General features: G+C 56.4%; 1 protein-coding gene across 1 annotated transcript; it reads left to right on the top strand.

The window, feature by feature from the left end:
• Positions 1 to 6,356: 6,356 nt before the first annotated feature.
• Positions 6,357 to 15,796, top strand: ROGDI (rogdi atypical leucine zipper). Its single transcript, XM_077274288.1, has 11 exons — positions 6,357 to 6,489; positions 11,090 to 11,161; positions 12,249 to 12,331; positions 12,590 to 12,644; positions 12,756 to 12,836; positions 12,979 to 13,074; positions 13,159 to 13,257; positions 13,509 to 13,622; positions 14,262 to 14,311; positions 14,782 to 14,908; positions 14,987 to 15,796. Exons 1-11 carry the CDS (start codon positions 6,442 to 6,444, stop codon positions 15,026 to 15,028), a joined length of 867 nt encoding a protein of 288 aa, XP_077130403.1. The 5' UTR covers positions 6,357 to 6,441; the 3' UTR covers positions 15,029 to 15,796.
• Positions 15,797 to 16,352: the final 556 nt, after the last annotated feature.

Genomic DNA, 16,352 nt, shown 5'->3' with positions numbered 1-16,352 from the left:
AGACTGCTGTTTACACATAACATAGGAGATGCCCAGACTGCTGTATATACATCACTTAGGAGACGCCCAGACTGCTATATATACATCACTTAGGAGACACCCAGACTGCTGTATATACACATAACATAGGAGACACCGAGACTGCTGTGTATACACATCACATAGGAGACGCCCAGACTGCTTATATACATCACATAGGAGAGACCCAGACTGCTGTATATACACATAACATAGGAGACACCCAGACTGCTGTATATACACATCACATAGGAGATGCTCAGACTGCTGTATACACATCACATAGGAGATGCTCAGACTGCTGTATATACATCACATAGGAGATGCCCAGACTGCTGATATACATCACATAGGAGATGCCCAGACTGCTTATATACATCACTTTGGTGATGCCCAGACTGCTGTATGTGCATCACATAGGAGACGCCGAGACTGCTGTGTATACACATCACATAGGAGAGGCCCAGACTGCTGTGTATACACATCATATAGGAGACACCCGACTGCTGTATATACACATCACATAGGAGACGCTGAGACTGCTTATATACACAACACATAGGAGACACCTAGACTGCTGTATACACATCAACTAGGAGACACCCAGACTGCTGTATATGCATCACTTAGGAGACGCCCAGTCTGCTGTACATGCACATCACATAGGAGATGCCCAGACTGCTGTATATACACATCACATAGGAGAGGCCCAGACTGCTATATATACATCACATAGGAGACGCCCAGACTGCTGTAAATACATCACATAGGAGATGCCCAGACTGCTGTATATACATCACATAAGAGGAGACGCCCAGACTGCTGTATATACACATCACATAGGAGACGCCCAGACTGCTGTAAATACATCACATAGGAGATGCCCAGACTGCTGTATATACACATCACATAGGAGATGCCCAGACTGCTGTATATACACATCACATAGGAGACGCCCAGACTGCTGTGTATACACATCACATAGGCGGCACACAGACTGCTGTAAATACTCATAGGAGACGCCGAGACTGCTTATATACACATCACATCGGGGACACCTAGACTGCTGTATACACATCACATAGGAGACGCCCAGACTGCTGTATATACATCACTTAGGAGACGCCCAGAGTGCAGTATATACATCACTTAGGAGACGCCCAGACTGCTGTATATACACATCACATAGGAGACGCCGAGACTGCTGTGTATACCCATCACATAGGAGAGGCCCAGACTGCTGTATATACACATCACATAGGAGACACCGAGACTGCTGTTTACACATAACATAGGAGATGCCCAGACTGCTGTATATACATCACTTAGGAGACGCCCAGACTGCTATATATACATCACTTAGGAGACACCCAGACTGCTGTATATACACATAACATAGGAGACACCGAGACTGCTGTGTATACACATCACATAGGAGACGCCCAGACTGCTTATATACATCACATAGGAGAGACCCAGACTGCTGTATATACACATAACATAGGAGACACCCAGACTGCTGTATATACACATCACATAGGAGATGCTCAGACTGCTGTATACACATCACATAGGAGATGCTCAGACTGCTGTATATACATCACATAGGAGATGCCCAGACTGCTGATATACATCACATAGGAGATGCCCAGACTGCTTATATACATCACTTTGGTGATGCCCAGACTGCTGTATGTGCATCACATAGGAGACGCCGAGACTGCTGTGTATACACATCACATAGGAGAGGCCCAGACTGCTGTGTATACACATCATATAGGAGACACCCGACTGCTGTATATACACATCACATAGGAGACACCTAGACTGCTGTATACACATCAACTAGGAGACACCCAGACTGCTGTATATGCATCACTTAGGAGACGCCCAGTCTGCTGTACATGCACATCACATAGGAGATGCCCAGACTGCTGTATATACACATCACATAGGAGACGCCCAGACTGCTGTAAATACATCACATAGACGCCCAGACTGCTGTATATACATCACATACGAGACGCCCAGACAGCTGTATATACACATCACATAGGAGACGCTCAGACCGCCGTATGTACACATCACATAGGAGACGCTCAGACTGCTGTATATACATCACATAGGAGACGCCCAGACTGCTGTATGTACACATCACATAGGAGAAGCCCAGACTGCTGTATACAGCACAAAAGAGGCACTGAGGCTGGAATACATACAGCACTGGAGACAGGCTGCGGCATAGACATCACAGTAGAAGATGAGGGTGTTGTTTTTTTTGTGGAACGTGAGTGCATAGCACGCCAACTCTGCTTATAGTAATGGAGCCGAGGCCGGACCCCTTATAGTAATGGAGCCCTGAGGCCGGACCCCTTATAGTAATGTAGCCCCGAGGCCGGACCCCTTATAGTAATGTAGCCCCGAGGCCAGACTCCTTATAGTAATGGAGCCCCGAGGCCGGACCCCTTATAGTAATGGAGCCCTCAGACCAGACCCCTTATAGTAATGTAGCCCCGAGGTTGGACCCCTTATAGTAATGGAGCCCCGAGACCGGACCCCTTATACTAATGGAGCCCTGAGGCCGGACCCCTTATAGTAATGTAGCCCTGAGGCCGGACTCCTTATAGTAATGGAGCCCTCAGACCGGACCCCTTATAGTAATGGAGCCCCGAGGCCAGACCCCTTATAGTAATGGAGCCCCAAGGCCGGACCCATTACAGTAATGGAGCCCCGAGGCCGGACCCCTTATAGTAATGGAGCTCTGAGGCCAGACCCCTTATAGTAATGGAGCCCTGAGGCCGGACCCCTTATAGTAATGGAGCCCTGAGGCCGGACCCCTTATAGTAATGAAGCCCTGAGGCCGGACCCCTTATAGTAATGGTGCCCTGAGGCCGGACCCCTTATAGTAATGGAGCCCTGAGGCCGGACCCCTTATAGTAATGGAGCCCTGAGGCCGGACCCCTTATAGTAATGGAGCCCTGAGACCAGACCCCTTAGTAATGGAGCTCTGTGGCCGGACCCCTTATAGTAATGGAGCCCTCAGGCCAGACCCCATATAGTAATTGAGCCCTGAGGCCAGACCCCTTATAGTAATGGAGCCCTGAGACCAGACCCCTTAGTAATGGAGCTCTGTGGCCGGACCCCTTATAGTAATGGAGCCCTGAGACCAGACCCCTTATAGTAATGGAGCCCTCAGGCCAGACCCCTTATAGTAATGGAGCCCTGAGACCAGACCCCTTATAGTAATGGAGCCCTCAGGCCAGACCCCTTATAGTAATGGAGCCCTGAGACCAGACCCCTTAGTAATGGAGCCCTCAGGCCAGACCCCTTATAGTAATGGAGCCCTCAGGCCGGACCCCTTATAGTAATGGAGCCCTGAGACCAGACCCCTTAGTAATGGAGCCCTCAGGCCAGACCCCTTATAGTAATGGAGCCCTCAGGCCAGACCCCTTATAGTAATGGAGCCCTCAGGCCAGACCCCTTATAGTAATGGAGCCCTGAGGCCGGACCCCTTATAGTAATGGAGCCCTCAGGCCAGACCCCTTATAGTAATGGAGCCCTGAGACCAGACCCCTTATAGTAATGGAGCCCTCAGGCCAGACCCCTTATAGTAATGGAGCCCTGAGACCAGACCCCTTAGTAATGGAGCCCTCAGGCCAGACCCCTTATAGTAATGGAGCCCTCAGGCCGGACCCCTTATAGTAATGGAGCCCTGAGACCAGACCCCTTAGTAATGGAGCCCTCAGGCCAGACCCCTTATAGTAATGGAGCCCTCAGGCCAGACCCCTTATAGTAATGGAGCCCTCAGGCCAGACCCCTTATAGTAATGGAGCCCTGAGGCCGGACCCCTTATAGTAATGGAGCCCTCAGGCCAGACCCCTTATAGTAATGGAGCCCTCAGGCCGGACCCCTTACAGTAATGGAGCCCTCAGGCCAGACCCCTTATAGTAATGGAGCCCTCAGGCTGGACCCCTTATAGTAATGGAGCCCTCAGGCCAGACCCCTTATAGTAATGGAGCCCTCAGGCCGGACCCCTTAGTAATGGAGCCCTCAGACCAGACCCCTTATAGTAATGAGCCCTGAGGCCAGACCCCTTATAGTAATGGAGCCCTGAGCCCGGTACCCTTATAGTAATGGAGCCCTGAGGCCGGTCCCCTTATAGTAATGGAGCCCTCAGACCAGACCCCTTATAGTAATGGAGCCCTGAGGCCGGACCCCTTATAGTAATGGAGCCCTCAGACCGGACCCCTTATAGTAATGGAGCCCTCAGGCCAGACCCCTTATAGTAATGGAGCCCTGAGGTCAGACCCCTTATAGTAATGGAGCCCTGAGGCCGGACCCCTTATAGTAATGGTGCCCTGAGGCCGGACCCCTTATAGTAATGGAGCCCTGAGGCCGGACCCCTTATAGTAATGGAGCCCTGAGGCCAGACTCCTTATAGTAATGGAGCCCTCAGACCAGACACCTTATAGTAATGGAGCCCTGACCCCTTATAGTAATGGAGCCCTGAGGCCGGTCCCCTTATAGTAATGGAGCCCTCAGACCAGACCCCTTATAGTAATGGAGCCCTGAGGCCGGACCCCTTATAGTAATGGAGCCCTCAGGCCGGACCCCTTATAGTAATGGAGCCCTGAGACCAGACCCCTTAGTAATGGAGCCCCGAGGCTGGACCCCTTATGGTAATGGAGCCCTCAGACCAGACCCCTTATAGTAATGGAGCCCTGAGACCAGACCCCTTAGTAATGGAGCCCTCAGGCCGGACCCCTTATTGTAATGGAGCCCTGAGGCCAGACCCCTTAGTAATGGAGCTCTGTGCCTGGACCCCTTATAGTAATGGAGCCCTCAGACCAGACCCCTTATAGTAATGGAGCCCTGAGACCAGACCCCTTAGTAATGGAGCCCTCAGGCCAGACCCCTTATAGTAATGGAGCCCTGAGGCCGGCAGACCCCTTAGTAATGGAGCTGCTCTGTGGCCGAACCCCTTATAGTAATGGAGCCCTCAGGCCAGACCCCTTATAGTAATTGAGCCCTGAGGCCAGACCCCTTATAGTAATGGAGCCCTGAGACCAGACCCCTTAGTAATGGAGCTCTGTGGCCGGACCCCTTATAGTAATGGAGCCCTGAGACCAGACCCCTTATAGTAATGGAGCCCTCAGGCCAGACCCCTTATAGTAATGGAGCCCTGAGACCAGACCCCTTATAGTAATGGAGCCCTCAGGCCAGACCCCTTATAGTAATGGAGCCCTGAGACCAGACCCCTTAGTAATGGAGCCCTCAGGCCAGACCCCTTATAGTAATGGAGCCCTCAGGCCAGACCCCTTATAGTAATTGAGCCCTGAGGCCAGACCCCTTATAGTAATGGAGCCCTGAGACCAGACCCCTTAGTAATGGAGCTCTGTGGCCGGACCCCTTATAGTAATGGAGCCCTGAGACCAGACCCCTTATAGTAATGGAGCCCTCAGGCCAGACCCCTTATAGTAATGGAGCCCTGAGGCCGGACCCCTTATAGTAATGGAGCCCTCAGGCCAGACCCCTTATAGTAATGGAGCCCTGAGACCAGACCCCTTACTAATGGAGCCCTCAGGCCAGACCCCTTATAGTAATGGAGCCCTCAGGCCGGACCCCTTATAGTAATGGAGCCCTGAGACCAGACCCCTTAGTAATGGAGCCCTCAGGCCAGACCCCTTATAGTAATGGAGCCCTCAGGCCGGACCCCTTATAGTAATGGAGCCCTGAGACCAGACCCCTTAGTAATGGAGCCCTCAGGCCAGACCCCTTATAGTAATGGAGCCCTCAGGCCAGACCCCTTATAGTAATGGAGCCCTCAGGCCAGACCCCTTATAGTAATGGAGCCCTGAGGCCGGACCCCTTATAGTAATGGAGCCCTCAGGCTGGACCCCTTATAGTAATGGAGCCCTCAGGCCGGACCCCTTAGTAATGGAGCCCTCAGGCCGGACCCCTTAGTAATGGAGCCCTCAGGCCAGACCCCTTCAAGGGGACGTCCATAAAATGTGGCTTTCAGTAGCTCCATGCCCGATACTGACACGGCTAGGAATCCTCCTTGTCCGCCTCCTGTCAGGTATAAGTGTCGCCCGCACGTGTCCGCCATCTGTGAGCGGCGCCCGGTGACCTCCCGCACACGGTCCGGCTCCATCTACATCCCCCACTCATCTGCCTCCAGCCAATCAGAAGGCTGATATTTAATTACAGGGCGTGGTTTGGGTACCCTCACAACAACACAGCGCCACAGGTCCAATCAGCGAGCGGACTGATAATGATTCTAACCAATGAACTCACGACTGCCCCTACGGTGAGCCAATCAGTGAGCGCTCTTTGATGTACTCCATCCAATGGGCTGTGAGGGGCTGGGTTTGTACCGATTCATCGTCTCGGAGGTGTCGTCTGCTCGGAGAGAAGCGCAGGATGGCGACGGCAGCGGCGGCGGCGAGCAGTGCGGAGCGGGGCGTGCTGGTGAGTGGCCGCGGGGGCAGCTGGGTGTCCGTGACGTGACTGCTGATCATTCCCGTGCTTATCACCGGCCGGTGTGGGGTCCTGGCCACAAGAGCTGACAATCTATTCTCTTCCACTTGTGTATTTGCTGTAAAATCGCCTCCGGCCGCCATGTTGTCGTCATGACAACCCCATTATCGCCATTTATCCGGGTTTATATTCGCCGTGGAGCCTGGTTTCCGTGACGACGACCGCCCTCCGCGCCGTGACGGTCACCGATTCTGTCGCCAGCGTATTGGCCCATGTTGGAGCGCGGCGGTCGTCCTCTCGCCATATGGCGCCGGGTTATCGCTGTTTCCGCTTTTTTCTTTAGTTCTAAGCGGGCGATCACCTGGTACAGGGTCCAATATGGCGTCTGCGGGGGGATCGGGCGCCATTCCTCAGCACGGGGGTCCGCTGGTGTCATGTGACCACCCTTAGGGGAGAACGCTGCCCCCGTCCCGAGCGGCGCTCAGCCGTACAGGTGGCGAAACGTCCGTGAAAAGGACGGAAAATCCAGATGATCGGAACTGAGTAAAAATTCCTGTAATCTGGAATATTCCTGATGCCATAAAGTGCTACTGTGAAACTACAACTCCCAGCATGCCCGCGCCGCCAGCGACTTTGCTGAGAGCTGTGGTTGTGCCAGATTTCTGGACTCTCAGATTCCGGATTAATAGGGCAGGTGACGGTCTCAGTCTGTAAGCCGGAGGTTGTACCGTGACCGTCCCTTTAAGTGAGTAATCTGCAGTGTTATCTCTCCCATGCAGCAGTCACATGATGATGAGGGCAGTAGTGGTTGTAGTTATCGGAGGGGGCGAGCGACCGCACTGGGGAGTCATCCTGACCCTGATCCCATTGATAAGCACTAAAGTGGCTGATAACAGAGAGCAATAAATGGTGTGAAGTGACTTTAAGTATTTGTGACATTGGAGGGGTCGGATCATTCATTGCCAGAAAATTCCCCTAGTTGTGACGTGTGCGCCCGACTGACTGCAGACTACAACCCACAACATGGTGTCTGTGTACACAACACCGTCCTGTGCAGACCGGACCCAGCCAGGCCCCTAGCCAGCCTCCCCGGGAGACAAGCGGCACCCAAAACACAGGAGAGCGCGGCATAAAGAACCAGTGTTCTGTATAGGGGTAGAGGAAAGGTGCAGCACGGGAGAAGCCCCGCAGGAGAGGGATAGCGGAAAGGTGCAGCACGGGAGAAGCCTCGCAGGAGAGGGATAGAGGAAAGGTGCAGCACGGGAGAAGCCTCGCAGGAGAGGGATAGAGGAAAGGTGCAGCACGGGAGAAGCCTCGCAGGAGAGGGATAGAGGAAAGGTGCAGCACGGGAGAAGCCTCGCAGGAGAGGGATAGAGGAAAGGTGCAGCACGGGAGAAGCCTCGCAGGAGAGGGATAGGGGAAAAGTGCACGGAGAAGCCTCGCAGGAGAGGGATAGAGGAAAGGTGCAGCACGGGAGAAGCCCCGCAGGAGAGGGATAGAGGAAAGGTGCAGCACGGGAGAAGCCTCGCAGGAGAGGGATAGAGGAAAGGTGCAGCACGGGAGAAGCCTCGCAGGAGAGGGATAGAGGAAAGGTGCAGCACGGGAGAAGCCTCGCAGGAGAGGGATAGAGGAAAGGTGCAGCACGGGAGAAGCCTCGCAGGAGAGGGATAGGGGAAAGGTGCAGCACGGGAGAAGCCTCGCAGGAGAAGGATAGAGGAAAGGTGCAGCACGGGAGAAGCCTCGCAGGAGAGGGATAGAGGAAAGGTGCAGCACGGGAGAAGCCTCGCAGGAGAGGGGTAGAGGAAAGGTGCAGCACAGGAGAAGCCTCGCAGGAGAGGGATAGAGGAAAGGTGCAGCATGGGAGAAGCCTCGCAGGAGAGGGGTAGAGGAAAGGTGCAGCACAGGAGAAGCCTCGCAGGAGAGGGATAGGGGAAAGGTGCAGCGCGGGAGAAGCCCCGCAGGAGAGGGATAGAGGAAAGGTGCAGCGCGGGAGAAGCCCCGCAGGAGAGGGATAGGGGAAAGTTGCAGCACGGGAGAAGCCTCGCAGGAGAGGGATAGAGGAAAGTTGCAGCACGGGAGAAGCCTCGCAGGAGAGGGATAGAGGAAAGGTGCAGCACGGGAGAAGCCTCGCAGGAGAGGGATAGAGGAAAGGTGCAGCACGGGAGAAGCCTCGCAGGAGAGGGATAGAGGAAAGGTGCAGCACGGGAGAAGCCTCGCAGGAGAGGGATAGAGGAAAGGTGCAGCACGGGAGAAGCCTCGCAGGAGAGGGGTAGAGGAAAGGTGCAGCACAGGAGAAGCCTCGCAGGAGAGGGATAGAGGAAAGGTGCAGCACGGGAGAAGCCTCGCAGGAGAGGGATAGAGGAAAGGTGCAGCACGGGAGAAGCCTCGCAGGAGAGGGGTAGAGGAAAGGTGCAGCACAGGAGAAGCCTCGCAGGAGAGGGATAGAGGAAAGGTGCAGCACGGGAGAAGCCTCGCAGGAGAGGGGTAGAGGAAAGGTGCAGCACAGGAGAAGCCTCGCAGGAGAGGGATAGGGGAAAGGTGCAGCACGGGAGAAGCCCCGCAGGAGAGGGATAGAGGAAAGGTGCAGCGCGGGAGAAGCCCCGCAGGAGAGGGATAGGGGAAAGTTGCAGCACGGGAGAAGCCTCGCAGGAGAGGGATAGAGGAAAGTTGCAGCACGGGAGAAGCCTCGCAGGAGAGGGATAGAGGAAAGGTGCAGCACGGGAGAAGCCTCGCAGGAGAGGGATAGAGGAAAGGTGCAGCACGGGAGAAGCCTCGCAGGAGAGGGATAGAGGAAAGGTGCAGCACGGGAGAAGCCTCGCAGGAGAGGGATAGAGGAAAGGTGCAGCACGGGAAAAGCCTCGCAGGAGAGGGATAGAGGAAAGGTGCAGCACGGGAGAAGCCTCGCAGGAGAGGGATAGAGGAAAGGTGCAGCACGGGAGAAGCCTCGCAGGAGAGGGATAGAGGAAAGGTGCAGCACGGGAGAAGCCTCGCAGGAGAGGGATAGAGGAAAGGTGCAGCACGGGAGAAGCCTCGCAGGAGAGGGATAGAGGAAAGGTGCAGCACGGGAGAAGCCCCGCAGGAGAGGGATAGAGGAAAGGTGCAGCACGGGAGAAGCCCCGCAGGAGAGGGATAGAGGAAAGGTGCAGCACGGGAGAAGCCCCGCAGGAGAGGGATAGAGGAAAGGTGCAGCACGGGAGAAGCCCCGCAGGAGAGGGATAGAGGAAAGGTGCAGCACGGGAGAAGCCCCGCAGGAGAGGGATAGAGGAAAGGTGCAGCACGGGAGAAGCCTCGCAGGAGAAGGATAGAGGAAAGGTGCAGCACGGGAGAAGCCTCGCAGGAGAGGGGTAGAGGAAAGGTGCAGCACGGGAGAAGCCTCGCAGGAGAGGGATAGAGGAAAGGTGCAGCACGGGAGAAGCCTCGCAGGAGAGGGATAGAGGAAAGGTGCAGCACGGGAGAAGCCTCGCAGGAGAGGGATAGAGGAAAGTGCAGCACGGGAGAAGCCTCGCAGGTGAGGGATAGAGGAAAGGTGCAGCACGGGAGAAGCCTCGCAGGAGAGGGATAGAGGAAAGGTGCAGCACGGGAGAAGCCTCGCAGGAGAGGGATAGGGGAAAAGTGCACGGAGAAGCCTCGCAGGAGAGGGATAGAGGAAAGGTGCAGCACGGGAGAAGCCCCGCAGGAGAGGGATAGAGGAAAGGTGCAGCACGGGAGAAGCCTCGCAGGAGAGGGATAGGGGAAAGGTGCAGCACGGGAGAAGCCTCGCAGGAGAGGGATAGAGGAAAGGTGCAGCACGGGAGAAGCCTCGCAGGAGAGGGATAGAGGAAAGGTGCAGCACGGGAGAAGCCTCGCAGGAGAGGGATAGAGGAAAGGTGCAGCACGGGAGAAGCCTCGCAGGAGAGGGATAGAGGAAAGGTGCAGCACGGGAGAAGCCTCGCAGGAGAGGGATAGAGGAAAGGTGCAGCACGGGAGAAGCCTCGCAGGAGAGGGATAGGGGAAAAGTGCACGGAGAAGCCTCGCAGGAGAGGGATAGAGGAAAGGTGCAGCACGGGAGAAGCCCCGCAGGAGAGGGATAGAGGAAAGGTGCAGCACGGGAGAAGCCTCGCAGGAGAGGGATAGAGGAAAGGTGCAGCACGGGAGAAGCCTCGCAGGAGAGGGATAGAGGAAAGGTGCAGCACGGGAGAAGCCTCGCAGGAGAGACGCTCAGGGTTCAGCAGGATGGACGGTTCCTACACGTTGAGCAGTCGGTCAGGTGCTGTAACTGGTGACAGCGCGGAGATGTCGGTATAATCGTGACCCCGGGCACAATGGGCGCAGAGGAGCCAAGATCACATCAGTAATGAGTTACAGATTCAGAGCAGGAAGAAAAGAAGCAAATCTGCAGCGGCCGCACTGAGCTGTCACTGGCCCTCCTGCCTCTGCCCTCTGGGCCCCGGTGAATCCTGCTTATTGGGGGGCACACACTTTGGGCAGTGTAGTCATGGGGTCTCGAGCTTCGGTTATGATGGCGGCATTCAGATCCAGAACATGGGGGAGACGCTGCGGCACTTCTGATCTGTGGCGCCCCCCGCTGGTTGTACTGTCCGCTATTTTGCAGGAAGAAGAGTTCAAATGGCTCCTGAAGGAAGAGGTGCACTCCGTCCTCAAGCAGCTGCAGGACATCCTGAAGGTCAGCGCACGGACACTGCACGTCACATGACGTGTCAGAAAAGATGGCCGCCTGGAGCAGTGTAGTGGGAGCCGTACTTCAAGGGGGTCTCCTGCAACCACAAGGAGGGAGGGGGCCAAATTTACCTTTTACCATACACCTTAGAGGGACGTTCCTCCGGCTCCCCAAGACTTGGGTTCATCTGTTCTCAGTGGGAAGAGCAACTGAAGCCCCAAGCCGGACCCCTGTGTGTGCCCTCCTGACCCCTGTGTCTGCCCTCCCACCTTCTAGACCCCCTGTGTTTGCCTTCCGGACCCCTGTGTGTGCCCTTCCACCTTCCAGACCCCCTGTGTCTGCCCTCCCACCTTCCAGACCCCCTGTGTGTGTGCCCTCCGGACCCCTGTGTCTACCCTCCCACCTTCCAGACCCCCTGTGTGTGTGCCGTCCGGACCCCTGTCTGCCCTCCCACCTCCCAGACCCCCTGTGTCTGCCCTCCCACCTTCCAGATCCCCTGTGTCTGCCTTACGGACCCCTGTGTGTGCCCTTCCACCTTCCAGACCCCCTGTGTGTGCCCTCCGGTCCCCTGTGTCTGCCCTCCCACCTTCCAGACCCCCAGTGTGTGTGCCCTCCGGACCCCTGTGTCTGCCCTCCCACCTTCCAGACCCCCTGTGTCTGCCCTCCCACCTTCCAGACCCCCTGTGTGTGTGCCGTCCGGACCCCTGTCTGCCCTCCCACCTCCCAGACCCCCTGTGTGTGCCCTCCGGACCCCTGTGTCTGCCCTCCCACCTTCCAGATCCCCTGTGTCTGCCTTCCGGACCCCTGTGTGTGCCCTCCCACCTTCCAGACCCCCTGTGTCTGCCCTCCCACCTTCCGGACCCCTGTGTGTGCCCTCCCACCTTTCAGACCCCCTGTGTGTGCCCTCCGGACCCCTGTGTCTGCCCTCCCACCTTCCAGACCCTTGTGTGTATTCTCACCACCTGTGCCCTCCCTTTGGGCCCCTGTGTCGCCCCTTCTGCCCTTCGGACCCCTGTGCCCGCCCTGACGTCTGCAGCATTAGTGTGTAGGAGTGTTCTGAGATCAGTGTCTGTGTCCTGCTCGGTTCCTCTAGGACGCCTCCCGCAGGTTCACCCTCCCCATCGGAGCAGCAGACGGAGCCTCCAAGCAGGAGAACTTTGTACTGGGCAGCTCCAGGTGAGAGCCAGGGCCGGGGGGCTGCGCCGCACGGACGCAGGGGGGGCTGCGCCGCACGGACGCAGGGGGGGCTGCGCCGCACGGACGCAGGGGGGGCTGCGCCGCACGGACGCAGGGGGGGCTGCGCCGCACGGACGCAGGGGGGGCTGCGCCGCACGGACGCAGGGGGGGCTGCGCCGCACGGACGCAGGGGGGGCTGCGCCGCACTGACACCGGTGGTCACAGGCGGCACTGACTCTGCCCGTTTTTGCTTCCCAGCACAGACCAGGTGAAGGGCGTCCTGACCCTACAAGGAGACACCCTGTGTCAGGCTGTGAGTATGTTCCCCTTCGCTGACAGCCAGCAGGGTGCTTGTTGCCCGCAGTTCTGGTGGGGGCAGGGTTGGGCCTGGGGGGCTAATCCGCACGATTTCTTGGCTTTGCAGGAAGTGAACCTGAAGGTGGCGAGGGCCAACCAGACGCTGCACTTCGCCTTCCGGGACGACAAGCAATGGAAGATGCAGCAGGTTGGTGCACGGGGTCTGTACGTTCCCGGGGGTCCTAACAAATCAGAGCTGGATCCGTCAGCAGCAGTTTTCTCTGCTGCAGATGCTGCGGCACCTCTTTTCTCCCAGAGACCTCTAGATTTTGATGTATTTGCTTCCTCAGATTCAGGATGCCAGGAACCACGTGAATCAGGCGATTTATCTGCTCACAAACCGGGGCGAGAACTACACCTTCCAGACGGGCTCGGAGGTTCTGAAGGTGAGCGCGGGGGTCCCTAATAACAGGGGGTCCGGATCAGGGGAGCACCCGGGATGTGACACGTCCATCGTCTCTCCTCCGCAGCTGATGGACGCCGTGATGCTGCAGCTGACCAGAGCCCGCAATCGCCTCACCACGCCGGCGACCATGACGCTCCCGGAGGTGGCCACCAGCGGCCTGACGGTAACGTGCACGTGTATCTGCAGCGCAGCTGCTAGGAACCGGTGGTGTGGAACTACAGGTCCCAGCGTGCCCAGATTGGTGCAGATTGTCAAGACATGCTGGGACTTGTAGTACTGGATTAGCTGAAAAAGTAGCAGACTGCCGGCATAGACTGAGGAGGGCGCTGAGCAGATGTAGCAGAGCTGAGCTCGTCATTGGCCCCACATTGCAGTGTGCGGCTCTCGTTCACCCCAACTCTTCTCTGCTTTTAGAAAATGTTCACCCCGTCGCTCCCCGCGGACGTCCTGCTCAACTTCTATGTGAACGTGAACAAGCTCTGCCTCCTGGTCTACCAGCTGCACGGCCTGCAGCCCAGCTCCACCAAGGTGAGACACTGACACGAAGCCGCAGCTCTGCAGGACACCTCCACCAAGGTGAGACACTGACACGGAGCCGCAGCTCTGCAGGACACCTCCACCAAGGTGAGACACTGACACGGAGCCGCAGCTCTGCAGCCCAGCTCCACCAAGGTGAGACACTGACACGAAGCCGCAGCTCTGCAGCCCAGCTCCACCAAGGTGAGACACTGACACGGAGCCGCAGCTCTGCAGCCCAGCTCCACCAAGGTGAGACACTGACACGGAGCCGCAGCTCTGCAGCCCAGCTCCACCAAGGTGAGACACTGACACGGAGCCGCAGCTCTGCAGCCCAACTCCACCAAGGTGAGACACTGACACGAAGCCGCAGCTCTGCAGGACACCTCCACCAAGGTGAGACACTGACACGGAGTGGCAGCTCTGTGGGGTTCCTGATCTTTCTTAAAAGGGTATTGCAGGAAGAAGTTATCCAGTATCCACACCATAAGTGCTAACATCTAGATCTTTGGGGATCTGACTGCTGAGCCCCTCATGAGTGCCAGCAGCGTGGCTCCACTTCCCAGCAGGACACGGCGGCTCCGGCTTCCTCTCACTAGGACACGGCGGCTCCGGCCTCCTCTCACTATTGTTTCCTTCCTTCCTCTCTAGAATTTCCGTCCTGCCGGCAGCGCCGTCCTGCACAATCCCGGAGCCATGTTGTGAGTATGAGGGGGGCACATACTTCTGTTCACCGGGCCGGCCTCATCCTCGCAGATCGACTCGCACCACACGCTGCAGCTCAGTGGGGTCTCATCTCAGCTTGTCACGCTTCAAGTGTATGACTGCTGGGGGGTCCGGCCCCCACAAATCCTCAGAATGAAGGGGCCCAGTGCATGGGCAGCGGAGGGCGAGAGCTCCTCCGCATGGAAAACACAGATCCGCACCATGGCTCCTTCATTTACAGTAACCAGCGGGGTCCAGAGGTCGGACCCCCAGGGATCATTAAGTCACGCCGTTGTTTCAGGCCACACTGATCCTCCATGTCCTGTAGTGCCGGAGCAGATGGGTGGGAGCCGGGGTCGGCCGAGTGTCTGTTCCTGTGAAGGTCAACCTCAGAATTTTCCCAGCAGCTTTGGCTGTGACTGGAGGATAATTTCTGCCTACAGCTGTGTTTTCTGCCTCCTCACAGTGAGCTGAACACCCAGCGCTTCGAGGTCAGCCAGGTCCACAAGGTGGAGTGCGTGGTCCCGTGGCTGAACGACGCCCTGGTCTTCTTCACCGTCTCACTGCAGCTCTGCCAGCAGCTCAAGGACAAGGTGCGTGTCCTCCATGTGTCGCCACAGACCTCCCGGCCTCCGGGGGCGCTGCTGACCGCCGCTCTGCTTCCTTCACAGATCTCCATATTCTCCAGCTACTGGAACTTCCGACCGTACTAAGTCTGGTTGGCGGCCATGATGGACGGAGCGCACGGCGCCTCCTCGGGGGGGATGTCTGCTCCCAGCATGGACGGGGCGACCCTGCCCCGTAGGACCCTCAGTGTGTACCGTCCTGGCCGAGCATGCACGCCGTCACCTGATGTACATTCCGTGTTATTTATTACATTCAGCGAGAAAGAAGGGAAATCGTCCAGATCCTCCGTGCAATTCAGGACCCCGCCGGGGAAGGCTGAGCGACCACCGCTCCTGCACAGGTAGTCACCCAGCTTTCCCAAGCTCCTGTGTGTCAGATCGGCAGCAGATGTACACTGCAGCCACTCTCATTCATAGCCATAAATGCTGAAAAGTGATCTCAAGCATGCTCTGGGGTTGCCATGGCAACCCCAGAGCATGCCCAATATTTTTTCTTAGAGAAAAAAGGTTTTTGCACCTTTTATCTGCTGCTGTCCCCTCCCTCTGTTGCAGGGTGGCGCTGTAGGGCACGTGCTGTAATGCTGCAGTTCCCCTGTTCTGACACCAGGTGGCGCCAGTGTAGGTGGTCTTTTTTCCTATTGTCTGTATACCGTCCGTCCTTTTATATACAGTAAAGCTGTTTTATATGTAGCTACAAGGAACAAGTTGTCACCTACGCTCCCCTCCCCCGCATAACTATTCACAATCACCTTTATCGTCACCTGCACGCACACTCATGCACCCTCCGCTCACTTATGTTCTTCCTTTGTAAATAGAGCAATGGAAATGTGCTTAAAATAAAAAGCCGAGTCTCCGCTTATGAATCTTTTATTGTCTCCGCTCCTGAAGCTGCACCTGGTCCCCGACGCCGAACAATGAGCGGAAGATGATGGCGGATTACAACACGGCGGTGCGGAGGGATTGCGGGGTTCAGCCTAAGGGCTGGTGGGTGCCGTTCCTGCGTCCGCCACCAGGGGGAGCCCACCTGCAGAACAGGACAGTGTGCAGGGCTCCCTCTGGTGGTGGCTGCCGATATGGAGAATTAGAGCCTCTGTCTAGGCAGGAGATTTGGAACTAAAAACTGATCAATTAATAGATTTTACAACAGTTTAGATTTGCCATAAGGTCAGAATTAGTTTATATACAGGTTCATCCTTATGGAACCAACACCAGATATGGGAGGTAGTCATCTGATAAGTTAAAGGGGTCATCTAGGATTTGAAAAAAACAAAAGCTGGATGGCTTTCTTGTAGTAACAGCACCACCCCCTGACTACAGGTTGGGTCCGGTATTGCAGCTCACCTCTATTGAAGTGAATGTGACGGAGCTGCAGTACCACACTCAGCCTGTCGAGAGGGGTGGCGCTGTGTCT

This window comes from Ranitomeya variabilis, chromosome 7 (assembly GCF_051348905.1).
Source record: "Ranitomeya variabilis isolate aRanVar5 chromosome 7, aRanVar5.hap1, whole genome shotgun sequence".
In the NCBI taxonomy this organism is placed as follows: Eukaryota; Metazoa; Chordata; class Amphibia; order Anura; family Dendrobatidae; genus Ranitomeya; species Ranitomeya variabilis.
This window is presented reverse-complemented; position numbering and strand designations above follow the sequence as displayed.